At 34.9% G+C, this 19,620-nt stretch overlaps 1 protein-coding gene across 3 annotated transcripts in view; it reads left to right on the forward strand.

Annotated features, from left to right (window-relative positions):
* Nucleotides 1–19,620, forward strand: part of FSIP2 (fibrous sheath interacting protein 2) — an 87,770-nt gene that overhangs the window by 397 nt on the left and 67,753 nt on the right. For all 3 annotated transcript variants that reach the window (XM_072961269.1, XM_072961270.1, XM_072961271.1), the window contains exons 2-9: nucleotides 53–178; nucleotides 3,558–3,719; nucleotides 4,384–4,473; nucleotides 5,541–5,680; nucleotides 6,797–6,938; nucleotides 7,437–7,547; nucleotides 14,210–14,336; nucleotides 16,622–16,714. In XM_072961269.1, the coding sequence (XP_072817370.1) occupies nucleotides 53–178; nucleotides 3,558–3,719; nucleotides 4,384–4,473; nucleotides 5,541–5,680; nucleotides 6,797–6,938; nucleotides 7,437–7,547; nucleotides 14,210–14,336; nucleotides 16,622–16,714 (991 nt within the window). The remainder of the gene's footprint in view (nucleotides 1–52; nucleotides 179–3,557; nucleotides 3,720–4,383; nucleotides 4,474–5,540; nucleotides 5,681–6,796; nucleotides 6,939–7,436; nucleotides 7,548–14,209; nucleotides 14,337–16,621; nucleotides 16,715–19,620) is intronic.

Here is a 19,620-nt window from a genome sequence, read left to right on the forward strand (position 1 = left end):
GCTTTAAACTAAATGAGTAAAGGAAAGACCAAATTCCCAATATATCTGACAGGGCGTGCAAAAAACCCACCTTCCGGGGGTCGGAGCGGCTCAACTACTGGATCTGCCTCTTGGGGTCAAGCTGCCTCTGATCCCAGGAAGCAATACTTTATTCTATACTACGAAATTAAGTGAAAAGGTAAAGTAATTTTTAATTGTCTACTTTGGTTTTTGTCCTTTTCTACTTGCTGTTGAATTCAGGCGCTAGCTACATCACACAAAGTCCTTAATTAAGGGAATTTGCACTGATATTTGGGGGGTCAGGGGAGGAACATAATCAAACCCATATCTAAAGGTATTGTTTGCAGTGCATGCCAAGTAACTTCATCTAGTATGGTTCGGACAAAATTATGGGCTAGAAAGTTTAGATACTCAGTTCTGTCTGTCTTAATTTATAATTCATGGAAGCACGCTAACGTTATACCACATCACATGTACCTAATCAGTGAGATTTAATTTACTTAGAAGCGTGTTTAGTTGAAAGGTGGAAGGTTATCTGTACTGGCTGGCATTTAATTTCATGTTGTGATTTTAACCAGTAATAACTTGGACAGAACTCTCATTACTGAACAATTTTCTTTGTTTTATTTTGAGCTGAATTCTGTTTCACACACGAAGTGAGGAGAAAAGAGTTGAAATGAGTTACCGGGTTTAGTATTTTAACCTCATTTTAATATAAGAAGGCTCTGTCTCCCTGAGGAGGCGCCATGATTTGCTCCAGCTGCCCGTCCAGTCTTTTCTCCACTGCAGAGCCTCAGCTTTTTCCAGTTAGGGACTTGTACACCTACTGACGTAAACCATGTTAATGTTTCTGTGCTTCCCAAACCTGGCATATCTTCTGCTCTTCTCCCAGCTGTGAATTTGGGCCATCTTTCAAGATTCCTTCTCAACTATCACAGTCCCCAATTAGCTTATATTTCCTTAGAATTCGCATTGCCATTGAGTATAATTTTACTCAACACTGTAATTTTATAATATAATCATACTGGGTTATAGTGTATACTGCCCTCATACCCTTTTATGTTTTTAAGTCCTCAAGGCTACCCCGACCCTCAAACCTCCCCATTCCTTGACTCTGTAACTCATGCTGAAGGAGTTTCCATACATTCTTTCTAAGTGGTTGCTTTGATCAATATTGCAAGAATTCTATAAGGAAGAATTCCAAGTGACTGCTCCTTACCCATCTACTCTCTATGATGTCATAGGAAATGAGTAGGGGCCCTTTATATTTGATGCTTGCCGAATAAACGTGATTTCTTAAAGTAAATTTTATTTGGTGGGACATACATAATTTCCCATTTTAAAACCAAATCTATTCTACTAGAATAGAGCAACTAAACTTAAAAAATGCCCACCTCATACAGTTTGATGGAGTCACATCTGTACAAGTCATCTGTCTTTAGGCATGCTTGAAACTTGTATCACTCCTCTTTAATATGTAAAATTAACTCTGTGTTTTGTCTGCTTCCTCAAATATATTGTTTGCTATGTTACATTTTCTCTGTTGAATATTAATTGTCGAATACTAGTTGATAAACTTCTTTTTTAAAAGACGTTCTCTATTCTTTATGACATTAATTTTCCACTAAACTCTTTATTTAATCATAGTTAGGCATGATTTCCCTGAAGACTGGATTTGTGCTATCTTTCTTTTTCTTTTAGTACAATTTCCTCAATGCAGGCATGCTTAATATTCAAACTTGTAGTTTCTTTTTTTTTCTTTCCAAGGGGAAACCAATTATTTTAATTGACAACAGAAGGGTTACCCTGACACTAATGAATGGATTTGTATAAAAAGTGTTGTTTACAGGTCAGTAGCCCAGGATGCTCTTGAGAAATATATGTCATCAAAGCGAAAATTCGGCATCTAAAAGAAGTTGAACAGCTAAATGTCAACATCTAAAAGAAACAATCTACTCCTTGACTCATGATTGTTTCCCTTACAGGAAAGAATCAGGCTTTATGCCTGGTCCCACTGAATTCAAGACATTGCTCTATAGAGTCCCCCCACCCCTTCCCAAGCTACCTTTTTTTTTTTTTTTTAATTTGCCTTCTCAAGGAGATACTGGTAATTAGGCATTCCACTTTATGACTTAGGCCCCTTGGAAGAGATTACAGTCTGGTATTAAGCAAGAGGCCAGAAACTTACCAAGAAAGCTTTTAAATGGATAAGGAACACTAGCTTCCTGTCAGGTTCCTCTAGGCTGCCCCTTTACCCACATACACAGCATCCTCACATTTACCTTGAGGGAGTTCCTTTTAGGGTTCCACTCAGCCAGGCTCCTGAGTGGTCAGAATCTGACTGAAGTGGCTACTGCCAGACTGAACACAGAGGTCACAAATTGGTACCCGCAGACGGGTCTGGATTGGTGAACAATGCATGGGGTCATAGAAGTTGAATTGGATGCCTGCAAACAGGGCAGGTACTCTCAGGATTGTCACATCTCCCACACATTCTAGTTGCCTTTCCCTTGAGCCAATTCCTGCTTAGACGTTACTTTAGACTGAAATTTCTGTTGTTCTGGCCAAGAAAACCTAAAGAAAAACAGAGATAGGTTGCAAACACAACATTTGGACAACTTCCACACTTACTTCCATCCTCCCTTTTCCCTTTTACGGGTTCCCCATTGCTCATTATCACCATCCTGTTATTGAAAAATGGGCGAAGTACTCACACCAAAAAAAATTAAACACCCTCTCTTTGGTAATGTTTTAATTTACAAATGAGATTAAATAACTCATCTGGTTCCTCTAAAGTAATGGATATAGAAACTATTACTTGATATTTTCCTTTTTTATGTGTTAATGGTTATTGCATAGGACCTTATTGTGTAAGGTCTTTACACAAATGGAGAAACCTCAGTCCCTATTAATATCCTTTCTAACTGGTTCTTCAATATGTTGAACTTTATAATATAGACTTTAAAGTTTTCCTGACTGTAGCACTCTGAAATCATTTGGTTTCTTAGATTAGGTAAGACCAGAAAATACAGTAACTCTAATCCATCATCTTTAACATCTGAGTTTACTTTTCACTATTTTTTGTCTAAGTTGTTTCCATGAATGTTTATGAAATATTTTAATATTTCTTCTTTTTCAGATTATTGGGCTATACTAATGATAATTGATATTATCCCTTTATCCTTCGAATGCAGTGCCTTAATCTGGAAGAGGGAGGAGGAAAAGGAAGAATCTTAGTATTAGCTTTATACATTAAAACAGATTTTATCCTATTTCCTTTCTTTTCCTTTTCTCCTCTAGCTTTGGGTCAGGGACTGATGGAGATGGGGCAGAAATTAATTGAGTGAGGATGGGTTTTAGAATAATTGAGTTCAGTGAAGAAAAGAGGTAGGGATAAACAATTAATGTTACCATTCCAAATCTTGTTGTTGCTGGCTTTTCCCCACTTCACAGTCTTCTTATTTTCATGAACAATCTAGTCATTTTAATAGGTTGATATTTTAAAAGTGAAATTCATTAATTGTACATTTGTATTATGCTTGAATCTATGTTTGCAGCTTTTTCGACCTTCTTACGGTTTTAACCTGACTGATCCTTACTGTCACCTTTTGGAAAACCAATATAAAAGTCTCCATGATCCACACTTAAGAGCCTACCATAAGCGTAAAGATATCCTGAGGAGATTAAAGAAAGGTGGCTACATTACCAGCAATAATAAAGTGGGTTGAAGATTACTTCTTTTTAATCATTGAAAACCTCCAGAACCAAATAAGCTTGCTTCTGTTACCTCACCATGCATTAATGGGAAATTCCACAAATTACTCAGTATTTGTGTCAAGGGAAATCAGACAACAGTTGTTTCTAAATGAAACTACTTCTTCCTTCATGTTTTTTCTTTGTAATGTCAAAATATGATTACCAAGTAATTTGAGGATATAAATATAATTTTCCCAGCTACATCATAGTCTTTTTTCTTTGTCTTTAATGGTACTGTATGCTTGTCAGGGATTATGTCCCATATACTTCCAAAAAACCAAAGACAAAATAAGAACTTAGCAAAATCAGCCTGATAGAGGCTTGATAGACTCTATTCTCATTGGGGTTGAAAATTATTATTGGTATTTTATTTTAATAACTCCAGTTGTTTGTGCTCCATCCCTTATCATGGCTGAGTCATATTAATAAAGTAATGTTTTTTGGATAGCAATTTCCTATAGATTAACAATTTCAGAGAGATACTACTTATAAACTTGTTAGCAATTTATTATTCTACCAGAATGTTTTCAAATGGTATATTATTCATATTTTTCAACTGGAAAGTGCTATGATTTTAAAGTATTTGTATTTATATATATTTTGTTAATATTTTGTGTTTTTTTTTAGATTGTATGTACCTTGAGGGAATTGAATAAGTACAGGCAATATCTTACCAGTTTAAAATTAGACTTTGAAAGAAACTATATAAGAGAACAAGTAAGTTAAATACTTAAATTTGGTTTCTTTACATAGGGTTTGGAAGAAAAGTTTGCAAAGTTTTTGTTTGTTTTACAATATTTTACCTTTAATTTTGACAAACTCAATAATTTTCCAAGTAAAAATTTAGATCAGGAATAAATAATATTTTGAGGTTGCTGTATTGGGCCAAGGAAGGGAAAAGGACCAGGTCATCTGTTAATATGCCGGTGGTAGCTGACAAAATTTCATAATTAATTTGCTAGTCAGATGTGTCCCTCCTACCTGAGCTGAAGCCAATAGGAAGTGACTGTTGTGGAAGCAAGATTCTTAAACTGGAAGCCAAAACAGCTTCAGTAACAGGAGAGGAACAGTATGAATAGTTACAACATCCTAGAGATGACTCAAAGAACATGTACAGTGTATGTTTGTACCCACACACACGCAGATGTGCTCACTCAGTAAAAATTGTTGTTCTTAAAGGTGAAGTGGAATGATTTGGTATAGAGTGGGTATAGTGACTTCCTTTCAAATTTTGATTCAAAGTCTGTGTAAGACTGTTTGTACGTGTGTGCCTGAGTGTACAGGTGCGTGAGTGAATTCAAGTTTTAGAGTCAAGAGAGTTGGATAAAACTGAGAAAAGTGTGTATAGGTGTACTTTTACAAATCTATGTTCTAAGGTCAAGAGAATTATATAAAAATTAGAAAGACTTCACTATACTTTTAAGTGTTTTATTTTTTCCCCCATTCCCTCCTCTGTGCCTAGAGTTTCTCTTCCACTTTCTCGGTATTTAAATTTCTTCAGAATGGGTAGAAAAGTAAAATAAAAGTGTTTATCTTTTATTTTCAGAGAGAGAAATCTTTAGTTCAGTTGTCCATGTCTGCAGTGGATTCAAAATAGATTTAAATACAGTTAAACAAATTTAGCTACTTACAGAGTATGGGAATTTTATTAAATACTAAATATGAAAAGGCATATCAAAAGACAGTTTTATTTCTGGAAAATGTTAAAATTTTTATATACGTATATACATACATATGCATGTCTATATGTGTGTGTGTGTGTAATACACACTTTTTTTTGATAGAAAATGCTTTCAAAACAAGTGAATAAACTGCAGGAAAATAGTCAAATACCTGGACATTCTAATGTTGCACAGTTTCAAAACTGGTTGTTGCAAGAAGGCACCCAGTCTGTTAAGGACCAGGAACGATTAATAAGGCAGAGGTAAGACTGAAATTAATGTATATTTTATGTATATATTGTGGACCCAAATAAGTTGGAAAACACTATAAAGGATTGAAGGAAGGAAATTTTAAAGTACTGGACACTATTTAATTCCACTGTTGCCCTCAGTATGGAGAGGAAGGGAGACCAAGAGGTATAGGAATTGGGAACTTTGGTGCCAAGGATATGAGGAGGAATTTCTACCAGAGAAGATAGTGTTGCTGGGCATCCAAGAGGTAATCCAATCTAGTAACTGAAGAACAAATGAGATCCAAAATCCTTCCTATAGTAGGAGATGGAGGGAAAGTATCTTTAGCATATGCCTCTAATAGTTTATTTTTAACTGATTCATCTTTAAGGCTGACAGCATTAAGTTTGAGGGAATTAAGTAAAGTCAGGAAAGGAAGTTTTATATGACTTCATCTAATACTGATATAAATATGCATTATCTCTAAAAGAACTGTAAAAGCTGTTTAGATATTATCTGCTTACATTCATTCAATCATTACCTTTCTGTGGTCAAGACCATTTCTTAGGAGGTGAAGAGATTTTATAGTTCTTGTTCTTCCTTCTCCATTAAGGTTAGGAATTAGGCTGAATTACCGGACTCTTAGACGTTCCATAATAGTTCCATAATACATATTGACATACCAGGGACCAAGACTGTAGATGGAAGGTTTGTTCAAGGCCTTATAAATTACAAGGGACTCAGCATACATTTTGGGATATTCAAATCTGATTTTTTTCCATATTTGAAGTCAGTGTTTCAGTTATTTCAGCCTTCTTTACAAACTTACATTTCTAAGCCTACTGAGTTATGAATACACGCTGTGGAAAATGATTTTTTACCAGTCTGCTCCACATTTCATCATTGTCTTAGCCATAACAGCAGATACTTACCTCATAGGGAGACTTCTATAATTAGTGAAATACAGTGAGTTCATGGGTCAGCCTGGCTTAAAGTCCATAAAAAGAGCTGATAGAAAACCTGTAAAATTCCTGTAGCTCAAGAGATAAAAAGCAAGCAAGGAGGTGGTTTTGGAATATCTAAGCAGATGATGCCATCATAAAGGAAACCCCCAATTCATCTTCAGTTGTATTTGTATCTTTATTTAGATATTTGGATATGGTAAGTAGGGAATTAGAACAACTTGAGCGCACAGCAGAAGAGCAACGTCTACTCCGGTTGGATAGAGAAGAAAGAAGACAGCGGGAATACACAAGAAGAAAACTTAACCTCCGTAGAAAAATTGAAGAGGTGAGAAATAACAAACTTAAAATATTGAGAGAAAAATTGTATATATTGTTTCATTTGTAAATAATTTTAGCTGTCCATCGTACTTCTTGAAGCCATTTCAGAGCTGAATAATTTACCCACATTGATCTTTCTTCACAGCTGTTAACATGCAAGTTGTTACATAAAATAATGAGGCTGACACCACAACTACATATGAGCCAATGTCTGCTTTTAAAGAGATGATGGTAAAAGTGACTAGACACTGCTTAACACTCCTGTAGCCCTCAGTGTGGAAACGAAAACATTTTTAATTTAGCTCTGATTAAAAATAATCGTCCTTGTATTCCTGATAAAAGTGCAGTAAAGAAAACCCATTTTAAAGCAAATGTGTAACTTTAGTCGTACTTGACCTGGTTTCTGTTAGACTCTTGACTTGTTTTAACTTGCTTGTTGGTAGTAGAAAAAATACAGAGGTTTACTGTGAGTAAATACTGAGTACAGTCACATTGTGCTCTCTAGGAATGGAAGACAAAAGAGATGTTACTCCTGATGAGGATCGGAGAAGATGTTAAAAGAGAAGCTAGGATAGAGGAACAGCGGCGTAGAAGCAGAGAAGAGAGTGACAGAAAGGTTGGCTGAGCTTTAATCTCTCATTGAGACTATTTGAGGACAAGCTTTTGCTAGTTTTGATTTTTGAAAGTTCACTTTGTGAGATGATGATGAAACAGTTACCCCAACTGACGTGTATTATACAAAACTGAAAGTTCTGAAAATGTTTACTCTATTTTAGTCATATTATATTGTGACTATACTATAAAAAATACTTTCCTATTTATTATTTAACTACTTTTTTTGATATAACTACTTTTGATTTTATCTCTCATATCATAAACTACACTTGTGATTCCTATAGAAAAAAATGACATAGTTGATTGTTTTTCTTAGAATCAGCTTTTCTTGGAGAAAGTTGTCAATTTTTCCCCACCAGTTAATTCTTTTTATAGTAACTGTTTCTAATTTTAAATAATATAAAATATTTTATGATTTAAAGTATAAATCAGTATAAAGAGAAAGAAAACTCATTTGTAGTTCCAGCACCACCCTATTAATGTATTGATATACACACACACAACTACAAACAAACATACAAATTGCATAACATTTCTATGAATATTTACATATTCCAATAAATAAACTGATATTATTAGACCTTACAGGCTGTTTCATAGATTGCTTTTTCATTTAATAGGATAACATCGACAACTATGTCAATAAATACTGGTCTAAAATAATATGAGTAATCTAAATAATCATTTTAGGTTATTTATTGTCAACAATAAATGTAAGTGTAAGATTTACATAACTTGGTTATACCAATATATACTGTTATATAGAAATTTTTTAAATATTAGAAATTGAACTGTATTGATAGTCTTTTATTCTACGCTTGTTGCATGTACCTTTTAGTATTATCAGGGACTTAACTGTTTATATGGCAAACTCAGCACATTCCAATTTACTGTAATTATTATTTTCCAATATTCAGTTTTTTCACCACTTTTTTTCAATGGGAATTCTTTTCAAATTGGCCTTTTATTGTTTGTTCCCAGACATCTCTGAAAGCATCTTTGTTTTTGGAGAGCAGCAGAGTGCCCCAGGTTTCCTCTTACTTTTTGCCTGACAACATTTACTAGTCAAGTAGTCCTGGCGGATTTTAGTGACATCTAGTGCAGTGGATCAGATTCTGGCCCTGAGAGTACCCATTAGGCGTGACCACTGATAGTAGGCATGATGGCACCCCAAGCTGCTAGAAGTGCTTCATTACAGAGTTATCAAACTCTTTGACATTTTGTCTTTGCTTCTGTCAAAAATCAGTTGTGTTAGGGTAATTTTGGACTCTCTTTCTGCTCTTTTACCTATTTGTCTGTATACTGTCTTGATTATTGTACATTTAATAATTCTTTAAATCTGTAGTGCTTGCTTTCCAAGTTTGTTTTTCTATTTTGAAGTTGTTTGGTTAATCAAAGCCCTTTACATTTTTATGTAAATTTAAAAAATCATCTTTCAGTTTCCGCCAAGAAATCTTAACTGCTGTTTTGTTTGGAATTGTATTGACTCTGTAGGACAGTTTGAGCAAAATAGGTATCTTGATAATACTGGGTCTTCTGACTCAAGAATCAAATACCTCTCTCCATTTATTAGATTTTACTTTATTTTTCTTACCATGTACTTTATGTAATTTGAAGTGTACAGCTCCTACACATCTTTTGACAGATTCATCCCTAGATATTTCATAATTTTATGCTATTGCAATTTGTATTTTTATTTCAAATTCTGATTATTTGATAGGATATAGAAGCAATTATTTTAAAATATTTATCTTGTATCTTGTATTGATAAAAACACTGGTAGTTTCTTTCCTAGATGCCAGTTGATATCCTACATAAATGATCATGTTGATAAAAATAAAGGTAGTTTTTACTTCTTCTCATTGAACATGGATGCCTTTTTATTTCCTTTTCTTGCCTAATTGCACTGATTAGAACCTCCAGTATAACATACAATTGAAGCAATTGTGGTGGATATTATTATCAAATACTTCCTTTGTTCTGTCTCATCTCTCTACAGACATATTAGGCTCCTCGACATTGTACCAGACCTCACTGATATGCTTTTAATTTCATAATATTTTGATATTGAAATGTAGTCAATGTACAAAATTAAGCTAGTTTCAAGTATATTACATAATGATTGGATATTTTCATATATTATAAAATTATCACTACAGTAAGTCTAGTAATCCTCTGTCCTCATAAAAAGTTATCTTAATATTATTGATCATATTCCCTATGCTGTGTATTATATCCTTGTGTTTTATTTATTGTATAACTTGACATTTACACCTCTTAATTCCTTACATCTGTTTCACCCACTCCTCACCCTATCCCTTTTGGAAACCACTATTTCTCCTCTATATCTGACTTCTAATTTTATTTTTCAGATTCTATATGTGAGATCATTCTATATTTATCTTACTCTGACTTACTTCACTTAGTATAATATCCTCTATACTTACTTAGTCTTACTATAAGCTTCCTTCTTAGAACTGCTTTTATTATGTCCCATTGATTTCTGGATCAGTTGTGTTTCCACTTTCTTTTATCTGCAGGTATTTTTTAATTTTTTTTTTATTTCTTCAGTGACCATTTGATTGTTTTCTGGCATATTGTTAGCCTCCACGTGTTCTTGGTTTTTTGCAGTTTTTTTCTTTCTAGTAGTTAAGTTCATTGTGGTTGGAAAAAGATGCTTTATATGGTTTCAGTCATCCTAAATTTACTCAGAGTTGTTTTATGGCCTAATGTGTGATCTATCCTGGGGACTGTTCCACGTGCACTTGAAAAGAATGTGTTCTGCTGCTTTTGGATGGAATGTTTTATCTGTCTGTCATATTTGTCTATCTACCTACCTACCTATCTATAGTCCATCTAGTCTAGTTTGTCATTTAAGGCCATTGTTACCTTATTGAGTTTCTGTCTGGATGATCTAGCTGTTGACGTAATTGGAGTGTTATAGTCCTTTACTATTACTGTGTTACTGTCAATTTCTCCCTTTATGTTTGTTAATATTTGTTTTATGTATTTAGGTGCTCCTTTGTTGGGTATGCAGATATTTATAATTGTTCACCTTTTTGGATTGATCCTGCTATCATTGTGTAATATCCTTCTTTGTCTTTTATTACAGTCTGTTTTAAAGTCTATTTTGTCTGATATAGGTATTTCTACTCTAGCTCTTGTATGGAGTTCCTCTTTCCATTCCATCAGTTGCAGCCTGTGTCTGAAGTTAGTCATTTATAAGCAGCATGTTTATGGGTCTTGTTTTTGTATCCATTCAGCTGCTGTCTTTTGATTAGAACATTTAGTCCATTTACATTCAAAGTAGTTATTGATATGTATGTACTCAGTACCATTTTGTTCATTGATTTCTGGTTGTTTTTGTAGTTTCTTTTCATTCTTTTATTCTTTTGTTCTCTTTATGATTTGATGAGTGTCTTTAATGTTATGTTTTGATTTCTTTATCTTTTGTGTGTGGTTTATTATAAGTTTTGATTTGTGGTTACCATGATGTTCATGTGTAAAAACCTATATATTAAGATGGTTATCTTTGTTGATGATCTTTTGCATTCAGATGCATTCTGGCAACCATGCATTTTTACTCTCCCACTTTTAATGTTTTTGACATCATATTTTACATATTTTTATTTTGTGTATCCTTTAACTACTTATCATGGATATAGATGTTTTTACTGCTTTTGTCTTTTAACTTTCCTACTAGCTCTGTAAGTGGTTGATCTACTGCTTTTCCTGTATGCTCACCTTTACCAGTGAGAGTTTCCCTTTTATATTTTTCTTATTTCTAGTTGTGGTCTTGTCCTTTCTGCTTGGAGAAGTTCCTTTAACATTTCTTGTAAAGCCAGTTTAGCAGTGCTGAACTCTTTTGCTTGTGTATAAAACTCAAGAGCTCTCCTTCAAATTTGAATGATAGCCTTGCTAGGTATTCTTGGTTGAAGGTTTTTCCTTTCATTGCTTTCAATGTATCTTGCCACTCCCTTCTGGTATGCAAAATTTCTGCTGAAAACTTAACTCAGAGTTTTACGGGAATTCCATTGCACATAACTAGTTGCTTTTCTTCTGCTGTTTTTAAAATTCCCTCCTTTTTAAAAATTTTTCCAATTTAATTGTAATGTGTATTGGTGTGGATGCTTTTTGGACACCCTTGGATGTCTGTTTCCTTTCCCAGGTTAGAGAAGTTTCCAGCTATTATTTCTTCCAATAAGTTCTCAGCCCCTTTCTGTCTCTCTTCTTCTTGGACCCCTGTCATGCAAATGGTAGTATGGTTGATGTTGTCCAGAGGTGTCTTAAACTGGTATTTTCTTAATTCTTTTTCTTTTTTTCTGTTTTTTCTGTTTGGGTGATTCCCACTACTCTGCCTTCCAGTTCACTGATTTGTTCCTCTGTATCATCTAATCTACTGTTGATTCCTTCTAGTGTACTTTTTATTTCAGTTACTATATTCTTCAGCTCTGTTTTATTCTTCTGTACATTTTCTAACTCTTGTTAAACTTCTCACTGTGTTCATACATCTGAGTTTTGAGTATCTATTATCATTACTTTGAACTCTTTATCAGATAGGTTGCTTATCTCTACTTTGTTTAGTTCTTTTTCTGAAGTTTTGTCTTTGTTTGGAACATATTCCTCTGTTTGCCTAATTCTTTGTTTACTTTTGTACATTAGGTAGGTAGGTTACATTCCCCAATCTTGAAGAAGCGTCCTTAAGTAGGTGACATCCTATCTAGCTCAGCAGCACATTCCCCTCTGGTCATGAGAGCTATGTGCTATGGAGGTGTCCCCTCTGGGGGCTGCATGATCCCTTCTGTTGCTTCTTCTGTGGCAGGGCTGACTGTTTGGGTGCTCTGATAGGAAGAACTAGCTCCTGGTCTGGTTGACTGTCAGGCCCTGCCTCATGTGATGGCTGCCTGCCCAGTAGTAGGAAGGGCTGGGTCCTGGTGCAGCTGGTTACATGGCTCAGGGCATCTCATGTCTGTTACCAGCCCATTGGTGGGCAGGGTATGTCCCTATGACTGTGTTGGCTGTGGGGCCTGTGCTGGCTGGGGCAGGTGCCAGCTTCCTTTTGGGAGGTGTTGGGTCCCATTGCAGCTGGTTGTATGGCCCAGGTGGGTAGATCATCCCACAGTGCTCATAAGCTAGAGGGAGGGCTCCAGAATGGGACTTACCAGCACCAGTGCCCTCATAGTAGAATAAGCCTCCAAAAATGGCTGCCACCAGCATCTCTTCCCCAGAGGAACTGCTCGCTGCCTCCTGCCTCTCCAGGAGTCTCTCCAGAATGAGCATGTTGGTCTGATCCAGGCTTCTTTCAACTTACTGGCTCTGCGCTGGGACTCAGAGCTTGTGAGGTTTGCATGTGCTTTTTAAGAGCAGAGACACTGTTTCCTGTAGCCCTCTGGGTCTCCCACACGCAAGTCCTGCTGACCTTCAAAGCCAGACATTCTGGAGGCTCGAGCGTCTTCTTGGTGCAGGGCCACACCCCCCCTCATTTTGTAAATTTTTTCTGTCAGTATTCCTTTTTGGATGGTTTCTTTTCCTGAATACATGTTAATTAATCTCTTCCACTGCAATGTCTACTCTGTCATTAATGCATCCATTGCATTGCTCTTCTTCACATTTTTTTTTTAAAAATTGATTTTGGCCCTTCTTATATCTTTGATGTCTCTTGTTTTCCTTGAAAATGTGTGGAATGCTGTTATGTTATCTATTTTAATGTTTGTATGTTTAATTCTAACATTTGTATTATTTCTGGGTCATTTTTGATTGATTACTGATTTTATGGATCATACTTCCATGCTTCTTTATATGCTTGGTGTCCTTTGTACGCCACGTATTGTGAATTTTATTTTTTGTGTGCTGAATATTTCCAGCTTTTTAAAAATATTCTTTAGCTTTTTTTCTTGGACGTAGATACTTTGGAAATGGTTAGATTTTTATAGGTCTTGCTTTTTAATGGGGCCAGAGCCATATTTAATCTGGGACTAGTTATTCCCCACTACTAAGGCAAGACCTATTCTTGTACTTTACTCATTGCCCTGTGACTTACGAAATTTCTCTGGGGTGGCTGGTGAGAATAGGCATTATTGGTAGGTGCCAGGTACTGTTTTCTTTAGTCCTTTGGGATGGTCCTATCTTTGGCCTTGGGTAGTTTCCTCACATACATGTACTGATTCATTCTCTCACTAACTACTCTAGGTAATATACTGAGGACTTCTGAGTTTTTCTCCATTCAGTTATCTCATTTTTGGTACATCCAGTGTCAGTATTAGCCCAGAGATCTACAAAGAGAAGCCATATTTCATGTATGATATTACGTTTACCTGTGGGAGGCCTGAGTAACTTTTGGTTAAGGAATCCTCCAACTGAAGATGACTTAGAAGTTGCCTAAACTCACCAGGAGAGCTTATGCATTAAGAGACTCTGTGTGAACTGAAACTGGACTAGTTCCCTGAGGTATATGGCATCTGAGGGTTAAATGTATTCTTAATGTTTGACCACATATGGAAATTTATCCCTTACCGCCTTTCTGAGTTTGTACTCAGAATAACCTTACAAATCACAAGATTGGAATAACTCCTCATTTCCAACAGACTGTCACACGTTAAATATTTATTTTGCATTTCTTAACAGCAAGTTGATGTTAACCAATATACTTTCTTAATATTTTAGAAACAAGCCCTTCTAGAGAAAAAAATGGCTTATCATTTACAAAAAATGCAAGACAATGGCATTAAAAGAGAAGAGATGAGGAAAAATATAGTTGATTACAAAGAACAAGATGGACCACGTTATGAAGGTGAGTACATTAAGAGCTAAAGTGGCTGTGTAGAAAGTGCTTGTCTGTATATTTAAGTAAATTTTTTTTAACAAAACTCCATTTACTTAGGCTTTCTAGCTGCTTTGTGCCAGGGCAGGGTTCTAGGCATTTCCATATTACAGTTCAACTTGAAAAGTAGGCATATATGTAAAAATTAAAACAAACTAAAATAATTTTATCAAGTGGTTCAGCAGATAAGCTTGTCTATACTGCAGTTCTAACTAACTTCCCTATATTTAAAATAATGTATTTTTTGCTACTGAAGCTTTAAAAACTTGTCTGTAAGGTAATTGCTATTGCATACCAACATGGTATTCTACTATCTTACCAGCCATAAAGCATAGACAGTATCAGAAAAGAACAAAGGGAAGAAGAAAAGGAGGTAGAGAAAGAGGGAAAGGAATGAAGAGAGTTTAAAAAGGAAGAAATAAAGGAAGTTTAAAGGAGGAACATCAAGTCATGAGTTTGCTATGCCCAATATCTACTAGCATCTTTTGATTTTTAACATTATAAGACTATCATAGGAGTTATTAAATTAATTAATGATATTAATTAAAATTTCATAGCCAGAATACAAAAATGCAGACTTCTTTTAATTATCTGTGATCATGTCTATCAGGAAAGAACATCTTCCATGCATTTATCATAGCATCTCATCAATCCTGTTATCTGTCCCATCAATCCAATTTCTAGGTGAGAGCCTCCTTTTGTCAGTCTCCATTGGCACTTATTTTTACCTACCTCAAATCCATTGCTCACACTGCTACCTAATTACACTTAAAATTCTGTTCTGATGGTTTCTTCTCCTGGTCCCAAACTTAAAGATCCCCATTACCTCTCAAATGAAGCTCTGACATCTTAGGCCTTAATTACCATCTAAGTTTCAACCCAAACCTAACTTTATTTCATATTACCTCCTTGAAGAAGTCTGCTGTGATCTAGGGGTGAAGGGCATAGGTTGTGGAACCAAACCACTGAAGTCCAAGTCCTGCTTTACCATTTTCTAGCCATGTAAACTACTTAACCTCTTTGAACAACACTTTCATCATCTGAATTAAAGAGAATTCCCATAAAGAGCCCATAAGTTCTAGCCCATAGTTAGCACTCTTTATTCAGTCAAATGAGACTACTGACCATTCCTAAAAACACAAGTTAACTTTTATATTCCTGTGCCTCTCTTTATCTAAGTTTCTAGTCTGGGATGACGTGTTCAGTGTCCATCTATCCAAATCCTACAATTCTTTAAGCGTCACGGTAAATAACACTGTGAAAAATCTTTCTTAGTAAGTGTAATTGGAAGATACCTCTCTGAATCCCTGTAGTATGTTGTATTATTCTTAATACACTATTCATACTTCCCACTATCTTAATTATGTGTGATACTGTAATTCCCACCTTTGTGTTCACACAGCACCTGGTACTGTGTGTATATGTACTAAATATATGGTTGCTGAATGAACTAGCTGATCCCTGCCTACATCAACAACTGTTAACTTTCTCATTTAATTGGAGTAGAGTTTCAAGACATCTTAAACATTTGTTACCTCAGATCCACTTTTTTGAAGAAGTGGGATACAAATGAATTTAATTTATATTACAAGGTGACAGAATATCTATTTCACAAGTGAAATTGAATTATACTTCTATAGTAATGCTATCATCCTCCATTAAGTAGACAGCTTCCAGAGGGATAGAGAATAAGAGAGGAAAGGAATACTGGGTTAATCTTCTCCAATGAGAAGACACATCACTGTCACATTTGACAGCTTTAATGAAAACCCATTGAGCGCACATGCTGTAAGGATCCTTTGTCTTCCTAAATGGTTAGACACAGGAACTGTAAGGTCCTGTGTCACAAAGGAGGAGTGTGTATATGATTGCTTATGCAAGGCTAAGAGGCACATTCAGAAACTGCAGTCATCACTGTGGGCTGGTGGATCTCCAGCCAATAGCTATGTTGGTATCCATCTCTACACAGAGGAAATGACATGTTACTGTTGGGCTACGGCTAGCTTTTCTCTCTGAAGAAAGAGAAGAAAATTCCATCCTTGTGGGTATATCTTTTAACTTGAAGGGATAATATTTGAAGGTAATTGTCTTTTTTCCCATTGCACATGCCTCCATCTTCTCCAGTACTTCCCAGCAAACTTGCATTTAAATTAGCACATGGTTCACTTCCTCTTGGTCATGAAAAGAGAGTCTATCTTGGGTAAATCTGTCATCACCACTGGTGAAAAAAAAATGTTTTATTTTATTTCTTTAAGCTTATTATTCTCCAAAGAAGAAAAAGAAGATTTCTGATGACATAAAGTTAGTTTACTCTGCTGGTGACCAGAAAACAAGCAAGGGAGCATATGGTAATTGAATATTGTGATAAGAAATACTAATAGTATTTTGGGAAAAACTGAGTTTGGATGGCCTCTTTTGCTTAAATGCAGATAATTCCTCTGTTCTTTGTTGTCAAATGACTGATTTAGAGTGATGCTTACCAACAGTGATACAACCTCTATTGCTGAATTTGATCTCTAGTCGCTGATTTAGTGTTTTGAAGTTACTATATCATCATTTTAGAAAAATTAAATGATGAGTTTGTTGCTTTTAAATGAGCATTGTGTGAAACATAACAAATTGCAAAATAATTTTTTAATGCTCAAAATGATTTTAGAAAACTCTGAAGCAGGTCAGAAATTAAATACATTAACTCTAACCCCCCTGTAAACCCCATTGAAATATCACTTTATTATTTATCCCATACTGTGTTACTTTATGTTGTCTATTAGAGCTCACTGTTTTATCCCAGGAACCCAAATGACATCATAAATATCTTGCAAATAACATACTATCAAAAGTATGAGACTGTTAAAAATTGAACAATATGAATTCTTGTCACATATTAAATTTTCAGGGAAAAAGTGTAAAAGTTAAATCCCTTTGTCTTTATCAGTTAAATTCTAAATAAAAAGTTTAAAATCTTCCTCGAACATAAAGTTTCATTAGTATCATAAAGTCTCTGGGAGAAAACAGGCCTGCCTTAGCTGAGGCTGTCTTCCACTCAGCACTACTGAGGTGTAGTTAATTCAGCTCTAAGCTCCCATTTTTAAAATCTAATGCTTTTTTATAAAACACCAAAGAGTTAATACAACACGTAAAATTGTGACACCACCAGCTGCACACCTACTGAATGTAGACAATAAAACTAAATTCTCAGTCTCATGCAGAAAGATCTTCTAAAACTCCAATGTTTAATGCAGGCCAAATTGGTCAAAAAAATCTCAGTGATATTGGAGTTGGTGGTAGATGGAAAATATTTTCAGCTTCATCAGGGTACCAGTCTATCTGTGATAACTGAAAGGATCAAAACTAAATTTAATTAAGCATAGCTGGGAAATGTATTCCATTAAAATATGAATTCTGAAACTATATTGATACATAACTGAGGGGAGGGGGTCTATTTCTACTTTCCATTCTAAGAGAATGACATGTGAATCATTCTGTCTTCTTTGTGAGTTTTAGAAATGTACACTAGTGACATCACAGTTCGTTATGTATTATTAAAAGTGCCCCTCTTCCCTGTCCACCATAATCAAACCTCTTTAGTCTCCATTTCACTGTTGAGCCAAGTATAAACTCCATACAGTGTCACAGCCTTTACACTCTTATGGGCAGTTTGCCTCACGTTTTGTAGTTGTCAACTCTTCAAGCAGAGTGCAGAGCCCTGAATTCTCTGTAGACCTGCTTCTGATCTTGACTCTACTTTTTCACTCTCAAAAAAAAAAAAAAAAGAAATCCTGAGGTAATTTATTTTTATTTCTAAATTACCCTAAAGCAAAGTGGAATTTTTTGTCTAATTGCATGAATTTTAACACACATATGTATTTGCATGACTTCTACCACAATCACATAAGAACATCCCTAACAGTCCAAAAATGTCCTGCAGTGACACCTTTCTCCCTCCCACTAATAACCCCAGGCAATCACTGATGTATTCTGTATCACTATCTTTTTCCTTTGGGGAATGCCTTATAAATGGAATCAGATTAATGGTATTTGACCTTTTGATAATTACTCCTTTCACTCAGCATTATGCCTTTGAAATTTATTCAAATTTTTTGTCAGAAGTTTACTCCTTTTTATTGCTGAGTAGTATTCCATTATGTGTGTATACACCAGAGTTTGTTTATGCATGCATCATTTGAAGGATATTTGGCCATTTCCAGATATTAGTGACTATGAATAGAAAGAAGCATTTGTAGTAAGCTTTTTATGTGAACAAGGGATTGTTGTGTATATTTAAGTTTATAAAGAACTGCCCAACTGTTTTCCAGAGTGGTTATAACATTTTGCATTCCAATTAGTAATGCACAAGAGATCCATTTGCCATGCATCCTTGCAAACATTGTTATTATCAGTAATTTTTATTTAGTCATTCTGATAGACATAGTGGTAATCTCATTGTGGTTTTCATTTGTATTTCCCTGATGGCTAATAATATATTTTCATATGCTGTTTGCCTTTTGTAAATCCTGCTTGGTGAAGTATCTGCTGAAGCTTTTTGCTCATTTGTAATTGGATAGTTTTCCTACTGTTGAGTTTTGGGAGTTATTTATATATTCTGAATAGAAGTCTTTTTTAGGTATGTTATTTGCAAGTATTTTCTCTTAATCTGTGACTTGCCTTTTCATTTTCTGTTCCTGATTGCTCTGTGTGTCTGCTTCCATTTCTGATTCTCTGGTTGTCCCTTTGCTCAGATTGCACTGTCTTTGATTATTGTAGCTTATTATTGTCTTAAAATGAAGTAGCATAATTCCATCAACTTTATTTTTCCTCAGACTTTTTATGGCTGTTTTAATTCATTAGCCTTTTCCATGTAAATTTTATAATTAGCTTTTCTGCAAAAATTATGCCAGGATTTTTGAATGAAGTATATTAAATCAATCTGTAGATAGATTTAAGGAGAAAAGAAATGTTTACTATACAAGATCTTCCCATTCATAAACATGGCGTCTCTTTCTATTTGTTTAGATTGTCCTTGATTTCGTTCGTAAGTATTTTGTAGTTTTCAGCATAGAAATCTTGTGTTATATTTATACATAAGTGCTTCATTTTTGGTACTATTGTACATGGTATCTTTATAATTTGATTTCCAGTTGTCCATGACTATTGTTTTTATTATGTCTCTTTTACAGATTTTTTTTTAGTGATTGTTCGAGGTAAGAATTTACTTAGTTATCTTTGCACAGTCAACTCTAACTAAATATTCTAC

Source organism: Vicugna pacos, chromosome 5 (genome assembly GCF_048564905.1).
Source record: "Vicugna pacos chromosome 5, VicPac4, whole genome shotgun sequence".
Taxonomy (NCBI): Eukaryota; Metazoa; Chordata; class Mammalia; order Artiodactyla; family Camelidae; genus Vicugna; species Vicugna pacos.